The following is a 21533-nucleotide window of genomic DNA, read 5'->3' on the forward strand; positions in this document are numbered from 1 at the left end:
TGGAGTGGTATGTCCATATCCTCTGCTGTTTGTAAGAACATTTCACCTTGTGCTTTGTTTTTCTCCTTAAAACACGGAGCCCCCCTTTCCTGTAAAAGGTGTAAGTTACTTGCTTTGGCATTAAAATCACTGGTAGAAGAATTGTGTGAACATTTTGGACATTGCTGCTTCTTGCAGTGCAAGCAGAGTATCTAAGGGATCCGTCACACCTGACACTGAGGTGGGACGTAACATAACAGATGACCGAGTATCCCCAGGGTAGCTCAGGGGATGCTTTTCACTATTCCCGGTCATTCATTCAGGTATTCTGCTGAGATCTAACAGGTGCTGCCAAACACTGCTTCACAGACAACTTGTGCTAATATCTTTTCTCTTGTGAGTAATTTTCTTGATAGCTTTATGTAGAACCAAATACTCTAGCTTTTTGTCCTTAATATCCTCCTTGCTGTAAGATGTGTATTTCTTTTTCAGTGGTAGCCTGATAGAGAAGTATTTTATTCCCTGGATATTAGCACGGTCAACAGTTCTGTTGTCAGTGATGTTTTTGAAAGGATCATCAGTGAAACAGAATTGTAGATGTATTTATGTCACCTCTGTTACCTGATGGTCTGCTTTGTGAAGTGGTCTAGTTAATTAAAGCACAAAAATTCTCTGAAGATGATCCCCACATCTATTTCCTGTGTGGATCCTTCTAGCAAGCAATGAACATCATCTCTGGATTGTATTATATTGTTGAGTAGACTAGATCATAATTATTACAGAAATAGGTAGCTGTGTCCAGTGCCAAAGTACACTTTACTGCTAGGGTCCTGAATGTCATCATTCAAATAGATTTTGAAATTCAAGGTTTCTTCAGCATAAGGCAAACCGCAGTTAAGAGCGGCAGGCAATTTTACAGCTGCCATCTTTTGGAGTTGGAATATATATATATATATATATGTATACATATTAATTTAAAACGCAGTTGGGCTGCTATATCATATGAACTGTGTTCATCCGGTGTTCTATAAGGTAACCTGTGTCCATTTTTTTAAATGCTTTTGATTATTTGTGCATTAAGAAATCAATTGTCTTCTGCTACAATAATATGAGAGCATTATTGCAATTTAGCATCAGTGGGTATTAGAATTATTGTTGTTACAATTTATTACAATTAAATATGAATAGCTATTGTAAGACAGTTGTCCTTTCCAATATAAATTTTGAAAGACGGCATTATAAGAATTTCTATAAAAATCCAAGTATTTTGAGTAGAGAAGCAAAATCCTAATCATTACATATGCAATCCAATTAGGAATGTTGTTGAAGGAAACGTGTCATGTCATTTCAGTTGCCTGTAGCTGAAGCTTTTTTCCACAGTGATTTTAGCTACTTTTAGAGAAGATTTATTTGGGTTTTGTAGAATGGCCTTAAGGCATAAAGAATGCAAATTCTCTGTTACTACATATAACAACCAATTTGCTGCTGTGTCTTGGACCTCTGTGAATATATTCAATTACTCTAGAAACTCTATATATTTTTTAATTGTGAGAATTAAGACAAGAAACATAATACATTTGGTAATAGGTAGACACTCTCCTGCACAAATATATATACTTTCGGAGAATAATTACTAGAGCTATTTCGTTGGCTTTAATTGCTAATAATCTTTTTCCTGCCCTGTCTCCCTTCTTAGGCCCCTCCAGGATTAGTAAGAAAAGGTTCTCTGCCACTCAGTGACACAGCTTCTGTGAGCTCTTTACGGAGGATGAAGCGCAAAGCACCCTCACCACCCTCTAGAACACCAGAAGATCAAAGTGAAAGCAGTAATGAGACTGGTAATCTTTTTATACTCTTTAATTGGGAGGCAACAGAAAATATGGCAATTTGGCTAAACATGAAAGAAATACCACCCTATGAGATAAGGACTTTAAAAATTGTGTATGCCAAACATCTTCAGATTATAGGGATTGGTAATGCTACTTTGAGGTTGGTTCATGTTGTGTGAAAAAGGCAAGTTTTAGGGCATGAAGATCAGGAAATAAAAAATAATATAAAGCTAGCTATAGTTAGAGGGGAATTAATAGGATACGGAATGAGAAGAAGAATATAGAGGAAGGGTTTTATATAATTATTTTATAATTCCTCTGTTTGATCAAAAACTCATTTCTCTCAGGTTGAAAAATACCTAGCAGTTGATATTAAAAATATCTGAGAAATGTGTCAAGCAGTGGTTGCTTAAGAGAAGGTATATTTCTTGAGGAACTCCCCAGTCAGTCAGATCACAACATTTTATCTGGATTTTTCACTGGTGTAGAAATTGAGAGGTAATACTTCTCACAAAAAAAGCTTATTACTTGACTTTTTGCAGTAACAGAGTCAACAGAATCAACCCCTACTAAAGTGGAAGAAAGAGCCACTGAAATGCTGTCTGAAACAGGTTGGTTTTTTTTCCAAATACATTGGTAAAATCTGCTTCATAGTAAACTGCCATAAATTCATAGTAATAAATTATTATACTGTAGATGTGTCTTAAGTATAGGACTGATTTTAGTGACTCAAATCAATTACCTTTTCCATTGAAGTACAAATAAAGCTTTCTAAAATACAGATTTTATCTTCACTGTCTACAGAAACATGTACAATATATTTTCTATTGTTTTCTGTGCTTCACATTTTAAGAAACTAAACAATATCCCTGTTTCCCTCTTTCCTCCCAATGAGACGAGGCAAGAACAAGCTTGAACTTCAGTGGCTTTCGTATGTCTTATAACAGACCTTTCAAAAGCCAAAGCCCAGTCTTGTTTTCAGAACCCACTTTTGTGCTGCCCTTGACCTGCATAACTTAGGGGTAGCAGCAAATCTGTGCCTGGTTGCATTGGAACAGCCTTTGAAACATAAGTTGTAAATATAAACATAAATAGTATGCATGAATATTGGTTATAATTTAAGTGACTTATTGGGTGCTACGGAAAAAATGTAGTATATAAATGTATAGCTGTTTAAAATAAAATACAGTTCTATAACTGCTGAATGCTACTTCTTATTTTAAAGTCCTAAAGTTCTCCTGTTTGTACTGTTAAGTACTGCTATTGGTAAGTTTCTGACTGTAGGGTTCAGATACAAGATACAACATCTAGGAGTCTTAAAATTTGCAAAAGCTTTTAGAATAATCAGTACCAGTGTCGTCTGGAAAAATCACTCGTCAGTGTATTTCACTAAGGATGAGGAACATAAAAACTAATCACATGGAATGTCATGAGCAGTGTATGAGGCTAAACACACAGTTACTCTGCTAGTTGACAGAAACTCTAAAACATTAGTTTTCCAGGTAGTTAGTTGGAGATGCCAGTCAAATTGGTTGGAATGGTAAAAGCAAACAAGCAAATGCACCCCAAGAATAGAACATGTCATCTGCTACCTTAGATCTCTGGCAAAGGGGAAAAAAAAACACAAAGATCTGTAATAAGTAGATTTGGTCTCAATTTGTGTGTAGGGCAACTTATGTAAATTGCCAGAAAAAACTTTTAATACAAACAATAATGAGAAAAGTCTTTGGAAGAATAAAATATTCTTAATAGATAGGAAGTATTAACCTACATTGTGCAGTCTGATGTTCAAGATATGATGAAGACATTAACTTTTCCTAGTTGTTGTAGCAGATGAAGAAGGGTAGTCACTTCTAATTCTAAGTGAATCATTCTTAATGATATTTATTAGTGCTTAATTTTCTGTGTTGAAAACTGTGTTCTTTTCCACGTGATGGGTCTAAGATGAAAAGCAGTTACCGTGCTATGATTTAATATCAAGCTTTTTTTTGTCTTGAGCTTGTTTCTATCTTAAGATTGTAGATTGATAGAATTCCTGCATTTCCCATCACTGTAATGTCTTGAGTATTGCGTAGATAAAAGCTCTAAAAAGCGTAGGTAAAAGCTCTGAGCTTCATAGAAATACCTCATTCACTTTTCTGTAGATTTAGTAACCTCTGCTTGAGGTATTTAATTTTTGTGATTAAATATTTTAATCTGTAATGGAAAGAAATAGAGAAAAAATAATCATCCTCACTGGGTTTAGAACAGTCTGTGTTGAGCCCTGGGATTTATCTCTGTGGTTAGTGACAGTTTTCATTCTGTAGTTCTGCTTGCGATGTTGTCTTGCATTCTTGCAATGTCCTTTGTTGACCATGTCATGCAGTGTGGTTTTTTTTCAATGTAGAGAGATGTCACATAACACAGACTCATTGTCCTGTCCCGTTCCACCTCCCCCACCCCTGGGCTGCTGCTGCTCTCTGGTGGCATCTCTGAAACCATCCAGAGGCCTGTTTATAAAGTGTCCTCTTAGCAAAGTCTATCATGCTTTGAGAGCCGGTATTCACCGGCAGCAAAATCAATTTCACTATACTTGTCTTATTCCTAGTCTGAAAATTATGCATCAGACTTGGGCACTGTTTTCTATAGATTAGGTAAAATATTTCAGTATGTATGTAATTGTTAAATTGGACATAATTTTAACATTACATGTTAATGTATTTCCTTCCATTTGGATTAATACTGCTTTGAGTATCAGGCTTCTAGAAGTACGAAGTTTTTGATCAGCTGTGATTGGCATTCCCAAAGCAATTCTGTTATGCATTGCTCCTTTAGCAAATAAGTAAATAAATTTTTAAGCTGTGAATATAGTGCTACCTTCTGCCCTATAATGAACCATTACAAGCATTCAATAAATATTTGGTGTCTTAGTAATTCATAACTAGTAGAGCCATGTACATTAATTGGAACTATGCTATATACTTTTGAATAGGCAACATTTCCATTGTGAAAACAGACTGGACCTTGACAAAAGTGATTTGAAGGCATACATCAACTAGAATAAACATTGAAAGAGAATTAATTTGAACATTTGGGATTATAAACAACAATTTATCCTCAATTATGATTTTTGTTCCCCTTCCCAAAGCTTAATTAATGTTCAGTCTTTTTTTTTTTCCTAGGGAAAAGGGTGAAATGAATTAAAAATCTGTAGCTTTTTTCTTTTCAATAACTTCCCATTAAATAAATCCCTTGATATCATCATCTTGGTTACAGAATCTCCTTAAAACCTTTTTAAGGAGTATAGGGCAGTGTAAAAATCCTGACAGATTTACATGATGTAGTCAGGCTTTTTGGCTTTGGTATTTACAAGCATAAAGGCTCAGAAAGCAGTGTCAGCCTATTGTCTGTCGTGCAGAGTATTCTTACTGACTCAAAGGACACTTGCAGTTGGCTTATCAGTCATAAGTCATTTCTTCACAGTGTTGCCCTGTAGGTTTTAACAACGTTCTTTTATAACTATTTGAAACTCAGTAGCTAATGTTCATGAAGGATGAATTACACACAGACAAAAATATAGCTTATATTCTATATGTATTTACATATAGAGTGTATAGGCAATTAGGGTGCAATATGTAGCCAGTGTTGCCCTAAGGAATTCCTAGTGACATGTTGCATATAAAAACTCTACATGAGGGGTTTAGAAACAAGTCAAAAGATCTGAACTGTTCCTCTGGGTGATGTAAATGAAGAATGGCTGTTACACGTTGTTTATGTATCAAAGTCATTCACACTTTTTTTCTGCAGTAGCACTGGTGGCCCAGGTCTGGTAGTAACAGTCACAGATTAAAAACCGCTAGTTGAAACTAATCCTAAGCAAGTTTGGTGTTCTGCTGATAAATACAGTAGAGCACTGTTTACAAAGTGTGAGATTTGTTTGTTTGGAATCATACATTTGTAGTTCAGGTTAGTCTAGTCCAAGCTTGGAAGTGTTTCTAGCACAGAAAGGATGGACTTTTGTGTAGGAGGAAAGTCAGCAGTGTTTCCTACCAACCCAAGCTAACTTCCCATCCCATCAGTATAGGAATAGAAACTTAGCGTACAACTTAGTCATTATATTTCTCCAGAGGAAAAGTGACAGAGATGACTGCAGTGGCTGGGCACAAAGCCGTAGCTACATAGCAATGTTTCTGTTTGTCTCATCAGAAGGCCTGACTGTGCTTTGTTGTATAATTCAGGTTTCCACAGAGTATTAGACTGAAGGTCTTAGTCTTCGTTCCTCTGGCTGTTGGTGGCTCAGGCTCATGGCATCTGTGGGATGGAGATACCGCAAGGCCACTTGTCAACTGTAATAGTGTTCACTCATTTTCAAGAATAGTAGTTCTAATCTGTGTAAATGATGTGATCTTGAAAGTCAGTTACAGATCATGCAATAGTCTCAGCAGATTTGATGTTTGCCAGCATTCGATCGCTAAAATCCTTTCCAAAGTATTAGGCAGCTTGTATGATTTTACCCCCAAATGGAGATTGAGGGGGGAGGTGGAAGGAAGAGAAGGACCTTACTTGAGGAATCTCTTTGCTATCAGCATGGCATATTTGTATGCGTGTGTTTAAGTGGCATGGAAAGAGTTCATCTGCACCATTCTGCAGTCTTGCTCCTTTTTCTGTGGGCATCTAGATCACCTCTGCATTCAGCACTGTGACACGTGTTGATCATGTTGCTGAATCTGCAACTGCCAAGCATTAGTACTAGAGAGCAATATAAAAAACTAACTAGAATTAAATAGTAAAATGTTTAGCTTTTGTATTTGTTCTGCAACTGTATTACTGAACTCTATACTAATGACCCTATGGGAAAAAGCAAAATTTCTATTCTGAATTGAGGCTTTCTCCATGTCTCATAGAGTTCTCTGCTATATTTCTATAACAGTACTTCTGTAGACATCTGCTTACTTCAAGGTGGTATTTTGTTATCATTCTTTGCCTTTGTGTAAGGTTGTTTCACACTTTGAAATTTATTGATACAACTTTTACTGAAGAGTCTAAAATGCCAATTGCCTGTACCTAATAGGTATTGGTGCATGCGAAGCTAACAGGAATACCTTCTTCAGGTCAGGCAGAGTACACTGCTTATATGGCTCTGTTTTCAGTAACTTTCCATGGCACCACATTTTACTATATAGATGGAATTATTATTTTCTTGGTGTTGTAGAATGCAAGTTGCAAAGCCAAGAGATAAATTGTATGGTGCACTTACTAATATTTGAAATATGTGAATCAACATCTTGTTATAGGAAGATTCCTGGCATGAAAGTAAAGCCAGAGACAGTTAGTGTCTCTGGAAAAATAAGTGGGTTTATTAGTCTAACTGTAGGTACACTGGCTTATATGTGTCCTAAACCAGTTAACTAAACCTTTGTAACTATGCTTTGGCTGAAAAATTTGTTATTTTAATAGATTAACATGTATTTTTTTTTGTGTGTACTTCTACTGTAACACAGGGCAGTGCACAAGACACATCTAACTATGTTTTAATACCCTTGGGATGATTGTGAGAAAATTTTGATATTGGTGAGCAGTCTTGTTCAAAACATGGACTAAGCTGAGATTTGGTCTCTAACATACTCTGATCTAATGGAATCATTTATTCTAAGCCTCATTAGAGAGGCAATGGAAATTGTAAAAACTCTTGGGAAAATAAACTCTCTACCTCCATGAAATTTGGGCTTATGACATTGTTAAATATATTTTGATCTATACTAATTCAGTGCTTGGATTAAACAAAAGACAACATTATGCAGTAGTTACAGATGCAGAAACAGATGGACAGTAGCATGGTGATAAGCATATTTTCATGTAAAAAGAGAATTGGAAAGAACTAGAAAATACTGTGAAATTAAAACTGAATGAGTCCTTACCACCCCACCCCCTGAATTATGAAAAGTCTCAATTTTCCTTCTTCAAACTACTTAGTCTGACTTCACAGTCCCTTTGTATCTACACCCTGAACTGATATTTGTGGGTTGGTGGTTTTTTTTCTTTCTTTCTTTCTTTCTCTGAGTGTAGGTGTAAGGACCACAGAATACAGCCTGGAAGAAATTGATGAAAAGGAAGAGATGAGTGTGCAACAGGGAGAGGAAAGTGAAAGTACGGATACCTCTCTCAGGACAGGAGAGGTTACTGCAGCCTTCAGCTTTACTGAGGTACAATTGGAAACTGAAAAAAATGATCCTGCTTCATCAGCTCTTGTTCCTGGCACTGTTTCTGTAGACAACTCACAAAGCTTCAAGGAAGAAAAACAAGAAAATATGAGCACAGATGGCAAGTAAGTACGCTTTGTGACAAAGAAAGAAGCACTGGGGAGGGAATGGGGGAGGCAAATAAAATATAGAGTGCTGTTTCATTGTGGAGCACAGAATAGAGAATTGTGAGAGAGGAATGAGCTTAATATGCTTAACTTTCATTGTAGCACTCTTCTGGACACAGTAATTCATGAAGCCTTTCAACAAAAATGACAGTGTTCTGCTGGGTATTCTGTTTAAGCCTTCCTTTCCTTACTACTAAAACATCCAGATCCCAGAAAAGCTGAACCCATCTCTAAAGTTTCCAACATAATTACTAGAGCAGTGCAATGTGCTGGGGGGGAAGTGGGGGAGAAGAGGGGCGGGAAATGTGATTTGATTAATTTAAAGAAAATTTACAAGATCATTCTTACAGTTGGGGGGAGAACAGGTATATTGGTCATTTAGGTTCTTCTAGGCATGCTTCTATTGTTTATCTGTTACCTGTTGTTCTACAATTTGATTTGCTTTCTTAATATGTTAGCCAGTTGTCTTGACCTATCTTGATCTGTCTGCTCTCAGGACAAACAAGAATTAACACATTACTTTCCTTAACCACTCATTTTCCCTTCTGGTGATGTTGTAACTTTGCCCTTCAGCATGTTTGTTAAACTACCTGACTCAGCAGGTTCCCAACATGAGTTAGTGCCTGCTTGAAATGAATGTTGATTGTCCAGAGAAGTCCCACTGCGTTAATGTAATTCACTATTTCTGTTGTTCTTTGGGGCAACTGAACTGGCTACTGTTCCTAATTTAAATTGAAAGAACTGTTTGAGTTACTGTACCGAGGCCAAAATGCGTGAATGCTATAGTAGCCAAGAACTTTGAAGGTAACACAGAGAGCTTTGACTTGTATTTCTAGGGTCTTTTTGTGAGTTCAGTGCCAAGTGGGGCTTTGCAAAAATCTTTGATGTTCTGTCCTGAGAAATACTGCACAAATTGCTTGGGTGTGTCTGCTCTGTGAGGAACTAAGCTGGTGGATCTGCCAAATGTTATTTTTAAGTTCTTGCAGATTATCGAGACCTGAATTATTGGGCCAGTTTGGCCAGTTGTCCAGGGGATATTTCCTCACTCCCACCCTGCAACTAACTTGTATAGGCCTTTTGTGGCCTATAATACTGCTGAGCATCACCTAGCTATGCACTGTGCTGTAACTTCAGAGTTTGGAAATCCTTTTCTTCATGAAATACTACAGTGTTGAAAATGAGGAGTAGGGTTTCTCTGGCATTGTTTCTGGAAATCTGGTAATTCAAATTTAACATAAGATCTAGTGACTTTGAAGATGTTTTTTAATCAAATCTGGGGTATGTATAGTATTCCAGTCAAAAGGTCTGATTCCTGTAATATTCTGACATTTGGCGACTTTCTTTTTCGTTTGTGTTTAAACAGTTCAGCCTGTTGCAAGTACTTGTCATTCAGTCCCTCAGCTGTGTTCAAGGGAATGGAGATAAGCAAGAGTACAGAGGGGGGCAGGACTGAGCTTTAATGTTCTTCCAACAAAAATTTTGAGTGTGTATGCTTCTGTTTAGTGGTTATTGGACACTTACAGCATGTTTTGGACTGTGCAGGCAACATGAGGATGGATGCTTATTGAGGAATTTATCATTTTAAATTACTCAAAACAGATGTTTCAGCTCACAGCAGTGGTTCCTGATAACTAATGCATTTGATGTGGCAAATGAAATTGAATCTTCATAATGCCAGTCGTAGTAGTACAGAAAATAAAAGTATATCAAACATATAGAAGTTTGAAGTTCTAATATTTTTAAAAGAAAAAATGAAGTATTTAAAAAGAGAAATTTAAACTATTTTGGCCTTTTTCATTTGCCTTTTGAAGTCAGATACTTAATATTTCCTGAAAAGAGATGAGTTTTTTTCAGCATTTGTGCAGTTCTTTTGTCCCCTCTGATCAGAGGCAGACATTGTATGCATTGGCAAAATGTTTAGTATGCAAGTAACATATTTTGTGCATATTTATTTGTTGTTCTCAAGACATTTCTTGCAAGGAACAAAGTTTTTCATTACTATTTTGAAAAGTTTATACTGCACAGTTCATATGCAGTCAGCATCTCATGTGACTTCCTGCATATTATGTTGGAAACAAAATTAAAGACAGATTCTAAATATTGGGGGTGTCATAAGACTTCATGCTAAGAACATCGTTAAATGAAAGATAAAGCATTACCTTAGTGGCTTCACTAAAACTTGAGTTGTTACTGGAAAGGGGCTTGTTAAAAGTGAATGAGTAAAGAAAAGGAGAGGAAGAAGGGAAAGGAAATCTGATCGTGCTACACAGAAGAAAGTGAAGCTGCATATCATTTCAGTGAAATATCATAGCAGCATTTCCTCTCATTTAAAATAAATAAACGATTCTGTTGAGTACTCCAATGTTTGGCGGAGTGATTCTATTTTGTCCATCTGTGTTTGGAGAATATTGCCAGTTCTCTTGCATCTTTTCTTCTGTTTACTGAAATGAATGATACCAGCATATTTAATGTATTGTGCTTTGCAGAGAACTACAGACTAAGATAAGCAGTGAGCAAGCTGCATTTGAGAAAGACAGGAAGCTTAAAATTTTGGATCAGAATAAAAGTCATGGTGAGTAGTTCCCACTCATTTTTAATACTTCAAAACAAGTTTGAAGAAAACTCTTCTATTCCTTTGAAAACAATCATAATACCATCATATTTGAATTGCTATCATCGGATTATTTTCTTTATATTTCCTCTAGCTCTGGTGTATCCTCTTTGAGACGAGGTTACAAAAATTGGCTGCAGGTTTTTTTTATTTTTTATTCCTCCAGCAGTAGTCAAAACTGCACTGTTGTAGGGCAGTGTGGGTGGAGTATTGTTTAGGAGAGGGAAGGAGGTTTTAGTGTTTTCCAATTGTCCCCTTGTACAAATATGCAAGGTAGAGTTAACAAGTAACATTTTTAATGTTAAAACCATAGAACAGACGAAAACATAGAACTACAAAGATGGAACTAAATAAAAATCGGATCTAACTTAATACTGAATAGACTTAGAGCTCAGGTCACTGATATCTGTATAATCAACTGGAAGTTGTTAGCACTTTTAAAATGAATCTAGAATAGATTTTTAAAGGTCATGCATGACCTTCATGTATGAACAGAAGCCTGTTAACTTCCTTACTTAGTTACATGTTAAGTAAGGAAGAATACCTGAGTAAGAATACAATTGTTTGGCAATATCAGTCAAATATAAGTATATCTTTAACCAGCTTTTAAAAGTGTTAAGGAAAATATTAATATTAGTGATGAGCCAGTACTTGTAGTTAAATGTATTGGGTTGGGCCGTCATAAGTGGGCATTTGTATTAATTTCCGGAATCTCTATAACTTAAAGATTGCAGTGAGACAAAACTCCTTCCAACAAATGAAGATGGGAGAGAACATCAGACAGCAGAAATTAAAGCAGTAGATTTTAGAGAAAATAGCAAGCTTGAAGTTGACAGACTATCAAACTGCCAGGCATCTAAAAATGACATCTTTGTAAGTCAGAGCAATTATACTCAACTGATTCCAGAAAAGCAAGATCAGAAAAGAAAGCAAACCAGCATGGACACAGTAAAAACTCAGGATGTTGCAATTCAGACAGGTTCATCAGTTAGCGATTTGGGAAGGACTACACAAAAAGAAACGATGGTTCTTCAAGATTGTGAATCATCCTCATTCAGAGGACCGGTCCCTCAACAAAATACAGGTACAAACAGCCCCCTTCTTCGAGTGATGCAAGGAATACAAACAGATAAAGAAATTGTAACTGAACAAAATCTTCAGAGACAAGATGTTACACCTGAAAAAGTAATTCCCTTAAAAGATGAAATTCACATTTGTACAAATGGCAGTAATGTTGCTTCACCAGAAACAGTTGCAAAAACTCCAGATGGCTCTCCTATAAAGGGTTACCCTCTTTATAGACAGGACATGAAACATAAACCTAAACCTGCTAATGAAATTACAAGAGATTACATACCAAAAATTGGAATGACTACTTATAAAATAGTGCCTCCAAAATCCTTAGAAATAATGAAGAGCTGGGAGTCAGAAGTTGCATCAGATTGTAATGATCAAGAGGTATCTACTTCTGACAACTCTCCAAAGCACGAAGACCCCAAAGAATTCACAATGCAAGCTGAAATTCCTAATTTTCCAAAAAGCGTGGGTCATTTACAGGCTTGTTCACAAAATAAACCTGCAGCAGCAAATGATCTGCTGCACAGGGTGAACAGCATGTCTGAACATGGGGTGACATCTGGAGCCAAGATTGCTACTGAGAGCAATCAAACAGAAACAGAGCCTTCCAAGCAGCCTATTCCACTGATGCTCAACGTGGATAATACAAATGCTTCTTCGGAGACTCAGGACAAGTCAAATGCATTAAGTCCTACAGCAAAGCCTAATTCTTTTTTTCTTCAGATGCAACGAAGAGTTTCAAGTCATTATGTGACATCGGCAATTGCCAGAAGTACTGTTAGTGCTCCTAATTCCATTCCAAATGAAGTTAAAAATACAGAGATTGAAAAAAGAATCTCATCACCTGATGAAACTTCTTTTTCTTTACATAAAACAAGTAGTTCCTCTCCTCCAGCAGATGAAGAAAAAGTTGATGATGGGAAAAAAATTGAATCCTCCACTTCTCCTGTTAAAAGCAATAAACCGTCAAGTTTTCCCCCCTGCCAGCCAGCATCATTGAACCTAAGAACTCTAAGAACTTTTGCAGTTCCAAAGCCATACTCCAGTTCGAGGCCATCCCCTTTTGCTCTTGCTGTCTCATCAGCAGTCAAAAGGTCACAGTCATTCAACAAGACACGTACAATCACTAGCCAGGCACCTAGAGAGGAAGTTCCTGTTGAACTCTCATCTGCCACTTCTGCAGCTGAATTCTCCTCAGCTACCTCCCTGCCTCAAGTGAAAAACCCTTCCTTACACAGCATAACTGGAGGGTCACTAAATAATCTAATGGATAAGGTAAACTTTATTTCTAATATTTATTGATTGGTGAATTTCTGCATTGTCATTTACAGCAGAGCAGAGACTTATTCTGCCTAATCACTGAACTACTTGCTTATCAGAAAGTTCTGTATTGATACGGTGTAAACATCTTGTGGTACGTAGGAGTAGCACAGCATCATAATGAAATATAAGGAAAAAGGAATGCTAAAGTGAAAGCAGTCTCATTCAGAATAGTGAAAATAATTATTTCTTGCCATAATTAGCACCCCTCGTACTTTGAAGAACAGTAAATTAAACAATCACTTATATTGTGTATACCTGTTTTTATGTTCAGAGCACTTAGGATGTGTTCCTTGTGGTTCTGCATGTTGGTTTCTTTAATTTTGGTTAGCATGAGTTTTGCTTCTAGTGATCATGTCAGAAACGTACTTGAACCAAGGGTGTAAAATTTTGCTGACATAACTACTTACCTTAAGTAAGAAACTTTAATATATTGCTGATTAATACATTAGCTGATTTTTGTTTTTATTTTTGTTAATGTTGCAAGTGCATAGATGGAAATATGGCATCATTCAGAGAACTGTTTTAAGCTGTTCTGGCAAAGGTACTTTCTGTCTTCTGTAAGTTCCATCTGCACAACGGCAGCTTGATCTATCCACAAATCCTGAGATGTGTACGTGAGCCTAAAGACTGCTGGCTGCCTTGCATGTTCTGTACAAATCTGCAGTATTATAGGATTCTGGGCTTAGCAGGCAAGAGACTATACTATTCCAGCCTTCCTGTTTTTATAACCATTCTTTGGGTATGGAAGTTAGATGCTAATCTCTGCTCAGTAGCTTCAAAATACAGCAGTGCTTGCCACCATCTATGCTTTTGGTTCAAAATGCATTCTTGAACTTCTCAGGATAGCTTCTGGATAAGGATTATACACATTAAATTTAGATTCTCAGAGGAAACCATTAGTAAAATAAATGGTCATTCTAGCATATGTGATAGTGATGAATGGTTTTATATGGAAATACTTTGGAAGTGATCTTTGTTAGATACTTCAATGCTTAAAGAATATTTAAATATGTTACAATGTGTTGTCTAATGTGCCTAAATTTGAGGTGCTGACATTTTGGAGTAATAGCCTGTCAAGTCATCAGGGAAATAAAATAAAGCAAAACAAAAAGATCTCAACGAGTTGTAGTGCTCAAGTATCATCTAGTTTAGTTGACATAGAAATTCAGATGATAAAATCATAGTGTGTTTCCTTCTTTTCCTTTTGGAATATATTATTTCCATATCTTATCACTTTGTGGAGTCTCAAACTCTCTGATCTTGAAGGAATTTCTTCACCATTTTAATAAGCCAAAATAAATTTATGAAGCTTAGAACTTTTTTGTTGCTGATAAGTTGAAGATTAGTTTCCAAAAGCTATAGTGGAAACCTGGCTGCTTTCTGAAATCTTGAACAAAGCAAACACTGCAATGGTGGCCCAGTTTGAGATGCAGCCTCTTGCAAGTTGACTTAGTTGTGACTTATTAAAGGTCTTTGTTATGTTTTTCCTCTTGCTTCCTCTCTTTACAGAGAAGCAGCAATGTGAATAGTGAGCAAAAGAGTCAGGCACAGTCAGGTGCTTCAACTGACCACCCACCTCCTGTCACTACGAGGCAAACTGCGATGACAGTCCAGCGCTCTGACCCAGAACAGATCCACCAGAGCTTGCTGGCTGCAATCCGCTCTGGAGAAGCTGCTGCCAAACTGAAAAGGGTGAGTTTTCATCACTGCATCCATAACAATGAACTCATGGTGTTTCCTTCAAAATTGCTATATTAATGTCTGACACTAAAAGCAGTTAGCTTTGGCATGAAGTGCTGTGAGGAGGTCTCTTAACAGTGGGAAGGGAGGTGGGGAGGAGAGTTCAGCTTTGCAGAATAAATTGGTGCATGCACACACAAAGCTTTATATGCCCATACTTTCAAAAAGTGCAAATGCAATAGGAAATCTTCCTGAAATTAGTTAGATATCTTTAAGTTGTCAATTACTGTCTCTTTCAAAACCTCAGGAATGTGTTAAATTATTTGTGTTTATATGTTTTGAAGTAGTGTGGTTTCGGATGCATGCTAAGCAGCTTCATCCTAGACCTGAATTAGCTGCAATCCTTTGCAAGCAGATAAATGTAAGTTGTGAAGATTTGATTTTTCTAGGTATTAAACTCTATTAGGTCCTTAATTCTGCAAGCCTCCTGCTGCTGTTTGGTATTGTTAGTAAGATATTTCTCAATGTTTTGTTAACAGTCCTAGTAGGTCTGTCTTCCCCCACTCCCTCAGGTAAAAAGTGCTACTTAATTTTTCTTTTCTGTCTCTTAAAATGCACCTGTACTTCTTTCACTGGGTAAAATACCACAGGCTTTAAAAATCTATTGTTTTAAATTTGTAACCAGACAATTTAATGATAGTCTCACAAAAAGCTTTCTTGATGTAAAAGCTTTCTTGATGTAGCATTAATATTTTGGATTCTGTACTGAAGAATAATTTCTCATTGCAGAAAGTTAAGAAACTCATGAGGTTTTTTTCCTCTTCCTTTTTGCACTTTAAACTTGAATGAAAGCAAATGATGTGTGGTGGGTGGCTGTGAGTGCTTTTTTGTTTGTTTTTAATGGAAATTTTTTACTCTCTGGGATCAAAATTTCTCAGGTGCTGGTCAAATATTAGAATAATCTGCTTCAAATATGTGAGGTTTTATTTCAGTTTAGCACTGCAACAGCCTGTCTGAGGCCTGTAGGCCTCCTATTATTTCTACTCTGAATAGGAAGATTCATTTTCCCAGAAAGGGTATAACCATGCTTAACTAGTTGTTGCCTTCAGCCAGTAAGAGCAGTACATAAGGCACTGTAGTATTGCTTGCTTCTATTTGCCACTAACTTCAAGCCATTTTAAAACAGGTTAAGATTAAGCAAATATCATATTGTTCAGAGTCACTTTGATGTTAACTTGATCTATTCTACCTGAGTTTGTTTTGTTTGTTTCTTGCTTGTTTGCTTGCATGTATTTTTACTAAGGTGTTTTTTCCAATGCACAATTGTGAATAATACTGAATATTTTGCATAATGTGTGAAATTTGTTTTATGATTCTGTGGGAAATACCTATAGGTATTGGCTACTGACACAGTAGCTTGCAAGTGTTTTTAAAAAATAAAATTCATAAAGTGCATTTCAGAATTCAAGAAGTCTATAGCTACTTGACAAACCACAGACAAAACTTATTATGCGGTTATTTATCATTTTCTAATAAAGATGATGACCCATATAGTCTTACCAGTCAAGGTACAAGAATGGTACTGTGAAGAAGAGAGAGATGATGACTCAAATCCTTTTTTTCACCCTTTCCCTTGCTCACTCTGCTGTGGGCGGGAGATGTTCTTCCTCAGTATGGTATCTGTAGAGGCTGGGGGTGAGGAGGGGCTTTTTTAAGGAAAAGTGATTTGAAAGTGATCACTTTTTTTTTTTTTAAAGAAAAAGTGATTAGAAGATTCCATAAGCATGAGGAAAAGCATTTCTGCAACGTTGAAACCTGAAATAGGCTTCAACATCCACTCCACACTCCTCCTAAAATGCAATGAAGAATCTGCTGAAATTCTGCCAAACAAAATTGTACACACAGTGCTCTTTTCACTCTTAACCAGAGTGCATGTGCTGTGGTACAGGTGTGTCTGACTGCAGAAAGAGAATTTTTTTGGCCTATGGCAAATTTAATAACAACATTCCCATTTTGTGTTTAACATGGAGAACTTGGCTGTACTAGGACAAATAGAGATGTGAAACATTTTGCATCAGTAAGTTTGCACCCAAAAGTGATTTCCAGTATTGAAAGGACTTCTTGCGTGCATTCACCTCAGCTTCCACTATCGTGCTGCTCTCAGTAAAAGGGGTAGTAACGCAATCCATTGGAGTTGTGAAAGGGGGTTGTCAGGTGCCTGCTTCTCAATTTACCTCTCACTGTACTCTCTGTTTCTTGAGGTCTCTGAGGGAATCATTCAAAAGATAAAATGCTGGCACCAATAGCCAAATCCTTTATTTTTTCCCTATTTTACTTAATAAGTTGTCAGTATGCAATGCCAAGATCTGTGGCCTTTTGTGTTGCTGGCCTTTTCTGTTGAATAGAGCCATCAGTAATTACTAACCTAAAATGGGTCAAATGAGGTTTCTTTTTAACCATTTTCTCTTAAGAATATTTTCATTTTGTTTAGTAAGCTATGTGCTATGGTATGTAGCTCCCATGGCTCCCTTTAACTCCAACTGGAGTAACTGGTTTTTGTAGCTCCCCTGAAAATTAGGTCTTTGCTATCTATCCTAAAAATTATAGTTTGCTCCTGATACAAGAGCATGGCATAAATGAATGTCAGATTTTGTTAGGAATCAGTTCTATTCAATATTTAATTTTAAAATGTTCATTTTGAGTGATAGTTTTTTCATGTATTCCTTTTCAGCCAAGTCTGGAGATGGACTAAAAATTCGATATGTTTTGAATAGATATTCACTGAATTTCTTGATAGAAATGTATGCAATTACTTAAAAACATTTTATTCTACTTCTTTAGCATATATGTGCTTTTTTCAGAAATTATGTAGGAGATCTGTCATTGGGATAAGAAAAACACTAACCGAAATAACAATATTTTTTTTTATAAATAATGCTATGAAACATACTACAGTCAAATTATTTAAAAACTTAGGTTAATATTCTTTTTCCCTTTTTTTTTCCCCGCTGCCTCCAGGTTGGTCCTCCATCAAACACTATAGCGGTCAACGGAAGAGCCAAGCTTACTTATTTGTATTCCACAGAAGCAAAAGCTAATCACTAGTTATTATACCAAATATTTTGCACTTTACTACTGCTTCATAGGCCAGCTTAATACTAACTATAAATTTTTGAAAGTGTAAATGCAAGTATATGTTAATATATTTTTGTCAATTGGTATAGGAATTTCACACTGGGTCCTTTGATGCCTTGGAAAAGATTATTAGAATATGTAAATTATGGTAATAATTTTATCTTTATAAAGCTGAGTATGGTAATAATTTTCTCTTTATAAAGCTGATTATGCTGCTAAAAACTTTTAAGAGGAGGTGTAGATGAGCTTTGCTTATGTTGGAATGAGTGTCAAAAATTGTTGACTTCAGCCTTCAAGACTGAACAATATGTAGCAGTATGCTGAATTTACAGATTTAAAGAAATCTAAGAATTTTAGATAATTTTGAATTGTGTATTACTTTAACAGATTGTAAGAATTTAAATCTACCACATGCTGCCTCCATATTAGTTCATTAAATTAATTTTGTAATTAGTAGAAAATTATATGCAATACTTTTGTTTCTCTTAAAAAAAAAGTTTTTGTTCCTTGAGCTGATGTAGTTGGGATAAGTATTTTAATCTTAAATCTCCTTCAATTTTTTCCTAGTAGTATACAAAAAAAAAAAAGACAAATTACTGGAAATTTTTGTACTACTTAAATTTTTTCTTAACAGTAACACTACATGATGTTTCTCATCTACTCTTTGAGCAACTGTATATAATATTTACCTAGCACTCAGATGAACAAAACCTTTTGTGAACTAGATATACTTTTAAATAGACGTCAGCATATAGTCACTTACGGATAAAATGCAAATTTCAGTTTTGATAATTAATGAAGTTTAAAAAAAATCACTGGAAGTATGACTAAACTTTAGACTTGTTTGTGTAAAATATTTTAATCTTCGAACAGCACAATAATACACTTACAAACTATTCTTGTGTCTCAGAGCCTCTATTTACAGACTAAGCGTTAAATACCAAAATGGGAATATATATATAAAGAAAATGCTTCATGTTATATTTTATCTATTTTGCATTTCTTGTCAAGATGATACATTTTGGGGAGAGGGCGGAAATGTGATCACACTCGTGATGAAATAGCTAGATTATGGATGTATGCAGCAAGTGCTGGGGTATTTGCCATATTAAAATATTTTCTTGCTATACTTGATTTAAATAAAACAATTATATTTAGTTTCTATTCTTTAACAATATATTTATTTTGTACTTTAAAGTCATTGTGTAACTCATTTTCTGAAACTGATCTATATGTGCATTTCAAAGGGTTATTAATGGTTTGCTGCCAGTTTTTTGTGCAATAATCTCAGAGAGGTCTCATTACTTTTCTAGTACAGGCTCAATTATTGGTTGCTAATAAAACTGTTAACTTAATGCTGAAACCCTTCGAAGAACGTTTTAGTAAATAAAATTCATAAAGAGAACTGATGAGCACTTGTTCGCTGCTGTTCTCTCATGTTTTCTCTCTTATAACTTAGTCCCCTGTCAAGGTGTGCTGCCACTGCCTTCTCCTAGTCAAGGGCTGATTATAAGGTGGAACAGGGAACCCACATGGTAGTTCAAAAGATGTGTTTCAGGGTCTGATTGCAAAAGAATGCTTCATTCCTCACTTGAAAATGGTGAGATAGAAGAGGTAGGTTTTTTTTTTTTCCTAACTGGGGCTTGCTTTCTAGATTTTATTATGTCTTGAGCGACAGCCTGGAAAATTGTAACTCACTCTGAGGAATCTACTAAGTGTCTGTGTTCGTTGTGCTATTTGAATTTGGTTTTTCAAGCAAAAACATGCTGATCTGTAACTGGCACAGAGGTTGCACCGCAAAGGAGTCTCCTTGTTTATACTTTGGGTGAGAGGGTTACATTGGCTTTCAAACTTTTGTGTTCTCTGCTGGAGGTGACTAAAAGTTATTTCATACAACTGTAATTTAATCTCCATCTGCAGACTATATAATTTCATTATTTCAATCAAATGTGTGGAGTCTAATTATTCTGGTTTGGGAAAAGATCAAATAACCTTTCTTTGTTGTTGTTTTCTTTGGTTTTGACTACAACACTGTACTGCTGTATATTCCTTAGTCTCGTGTTAAAAGTATATTGGCCTTTGATGTGAACTCCTGAAGGCAAATATAATCTCATGTACTAGAGATTAAAACTAAAAACAACTTTCTTGAATTTTAAGGTTTCTTGTCTGTGCAACTGAACTTGCTTGATAATTAACTTAAATGACTACACACAACAGTACTGTGAAATTGTTCAATGAGATTTTCTGTTACTAGTTGGCAGTATTGTTTAGCAAAACCTTTTTTCCTCTTTCTTCCAACATATATGTAAAACATTTTAAAATCTTGCCATTATATATCTGGAGACTCATTTCTTCTGTAATATTCTTGTATTAAATTCTACCAGAAAAACTCTTGCTGACAAACTTGTGTTTATTAAATATTCAGACAAGAAAACATCTGCTGAAGCAATAAGGATTTTCTAGCAACTGCCAAGTCCAAGTTAGGCAGCAGTAGATTTTTGTTGTGGATGCCTTACTTGCATGGAAAATACCTTGGTGTTTTTTTGTTTTGATCCAAGCATATTTAGTCTGGGGAACCTGTACTAGAGATGCCTTCCAACAGAAGGCAACTATTTATGTCATACTGCTTAAAATCCTCCTGCTGCTTTTGAATGGCAGGCAAAATGTTTGGGGAAGAAAACTCAAGGCTCTGCAGCAACAGAAATGTCAGTGCAATTGTGTAAACAAAATAACAGACCCCACTGAAAGTGTGGTATGACTTACCATCATGAAGCAGCAGATAGTGGTGTAGCATGGTGGGATCTTGCTCTAATTCTGACTCCAAGGCTTTGTAAGTAAAGGATCTTTCTCAAAGAGACAAAAGATTGTATTCTCTATAAAAGATTGTATTCTGATTGAATAACTACAGAACTCTGTAGTTATTAAAGAAGGTATTTTTATTTATTTTGCAGAAGAATAAAATTAAGAATACAGATATACCTGGAAAAGGGAAGCAGTTGTGCTGGGAGAGCTTAATTCATCACCAGGTATTTGGAAATCATCAGTTGTGACTAGAGGTTTTTGCGACCCAGGCAAGAACTCTCATACTTGCAGCTGAAAGATGCTAAACCACTGGGTGTCACCGTTTTAGGAGTATATTTAGTAATCAGAGCCTTAATTTTTGCTGGCTACTTGTGGTTTGTGCCCTGCCATACTGTAGCACACAACATGAAGATATATAAGAGGAAGGAGGACCATCAGTCATTGAAGTGATGTGGATATAGACCATGAGGCGTGGGATCACCTGTACTATGCAAAGAATGGGAATACAACATGAGAGCATTGAATGCTTTTAATGTTAAGTTTGTACAGACACTCATATCAGCCAAACCAATATTTCCAGTTGGAGCTGCTTAGAATCATATTTTAATAAACAATTGTGAAGAAGGTTGAAGGAATTCTGCTAAATAGAAATGAAGGAAGCTTTTGAGTGGTAGGGTGTATATACTTGAATGCGTTGCTTGGTCAGAGTGCATCTGTTAGGTGTTAAACAACTACAACTAGGCTGAAGGGT

The 21533-nt window shown here is 36.0% G+C and overlaps 1 protein-coding gene across 4 annotated transcripts in view; it reads left to right on the forward strand.

Moving 5' to 3' along the window:
* Positions 1 to 20364, forward strand: part of COBLL1 (cordon-bleu WH2 repeat protein like 1) — an 82135-nt gene extending 61771 nt beyond the window's left edge. For 3 of the 4 annotated variants that reach the window (XM_035536712.2, XM_035536714.2, XM_035536713.2), the window contains 7 exons: positions 1676 to 1817; positions 2351 to 2419; positions 7854 to 8112; positions 10641 to 10726; positions 11493 to 13117; positions 14675 to 14857; positions 17864 to 20358. In XM_035536712.2, coding sequence (XP_035392605.1) covers positions 1676 to 1817; positions 2351 to 2419; positions 7854 to 8112; positions 10641 to 10726; positions 11493 to 13117; positions 14675 to 14857; positions 17864 to 17950 — 2451 coding nt within the window. In that variant the 3' untranslated portion in view covers positions 17951 to 20358. Of the gene's footprint in view, positions 1 to 1675; positions 1818 to 2350; positions 2420 to 7853; positions 8113 to 10640; positions 10727 to 11492; positions 13118 to 14674; positions 14858 to 17863 lie in introns of all 4 variants that reach the window. The other variant, XM_035536711.2, reaches the window with a different exon arrangement.
* The last annotated feature ends 1169 nt before the right edge of the window (positions 20365 to 21533 follow it).

Source organism: Cygnus atratus, chromosome 6 (genome assembly GCF_013377495.2).
Source record: "Cygnus atratus isolate AKBS03 ecotype Queensland, Australia chromosome 6, CAtr_DNAZoo_HiC_assembly, whole genome shotgun sequence".
NCBI lineage: Eukaryota > Metazoa > Chordata > Aves > Anseriformes > Anatidae > Cygnus > Cygnus atratus.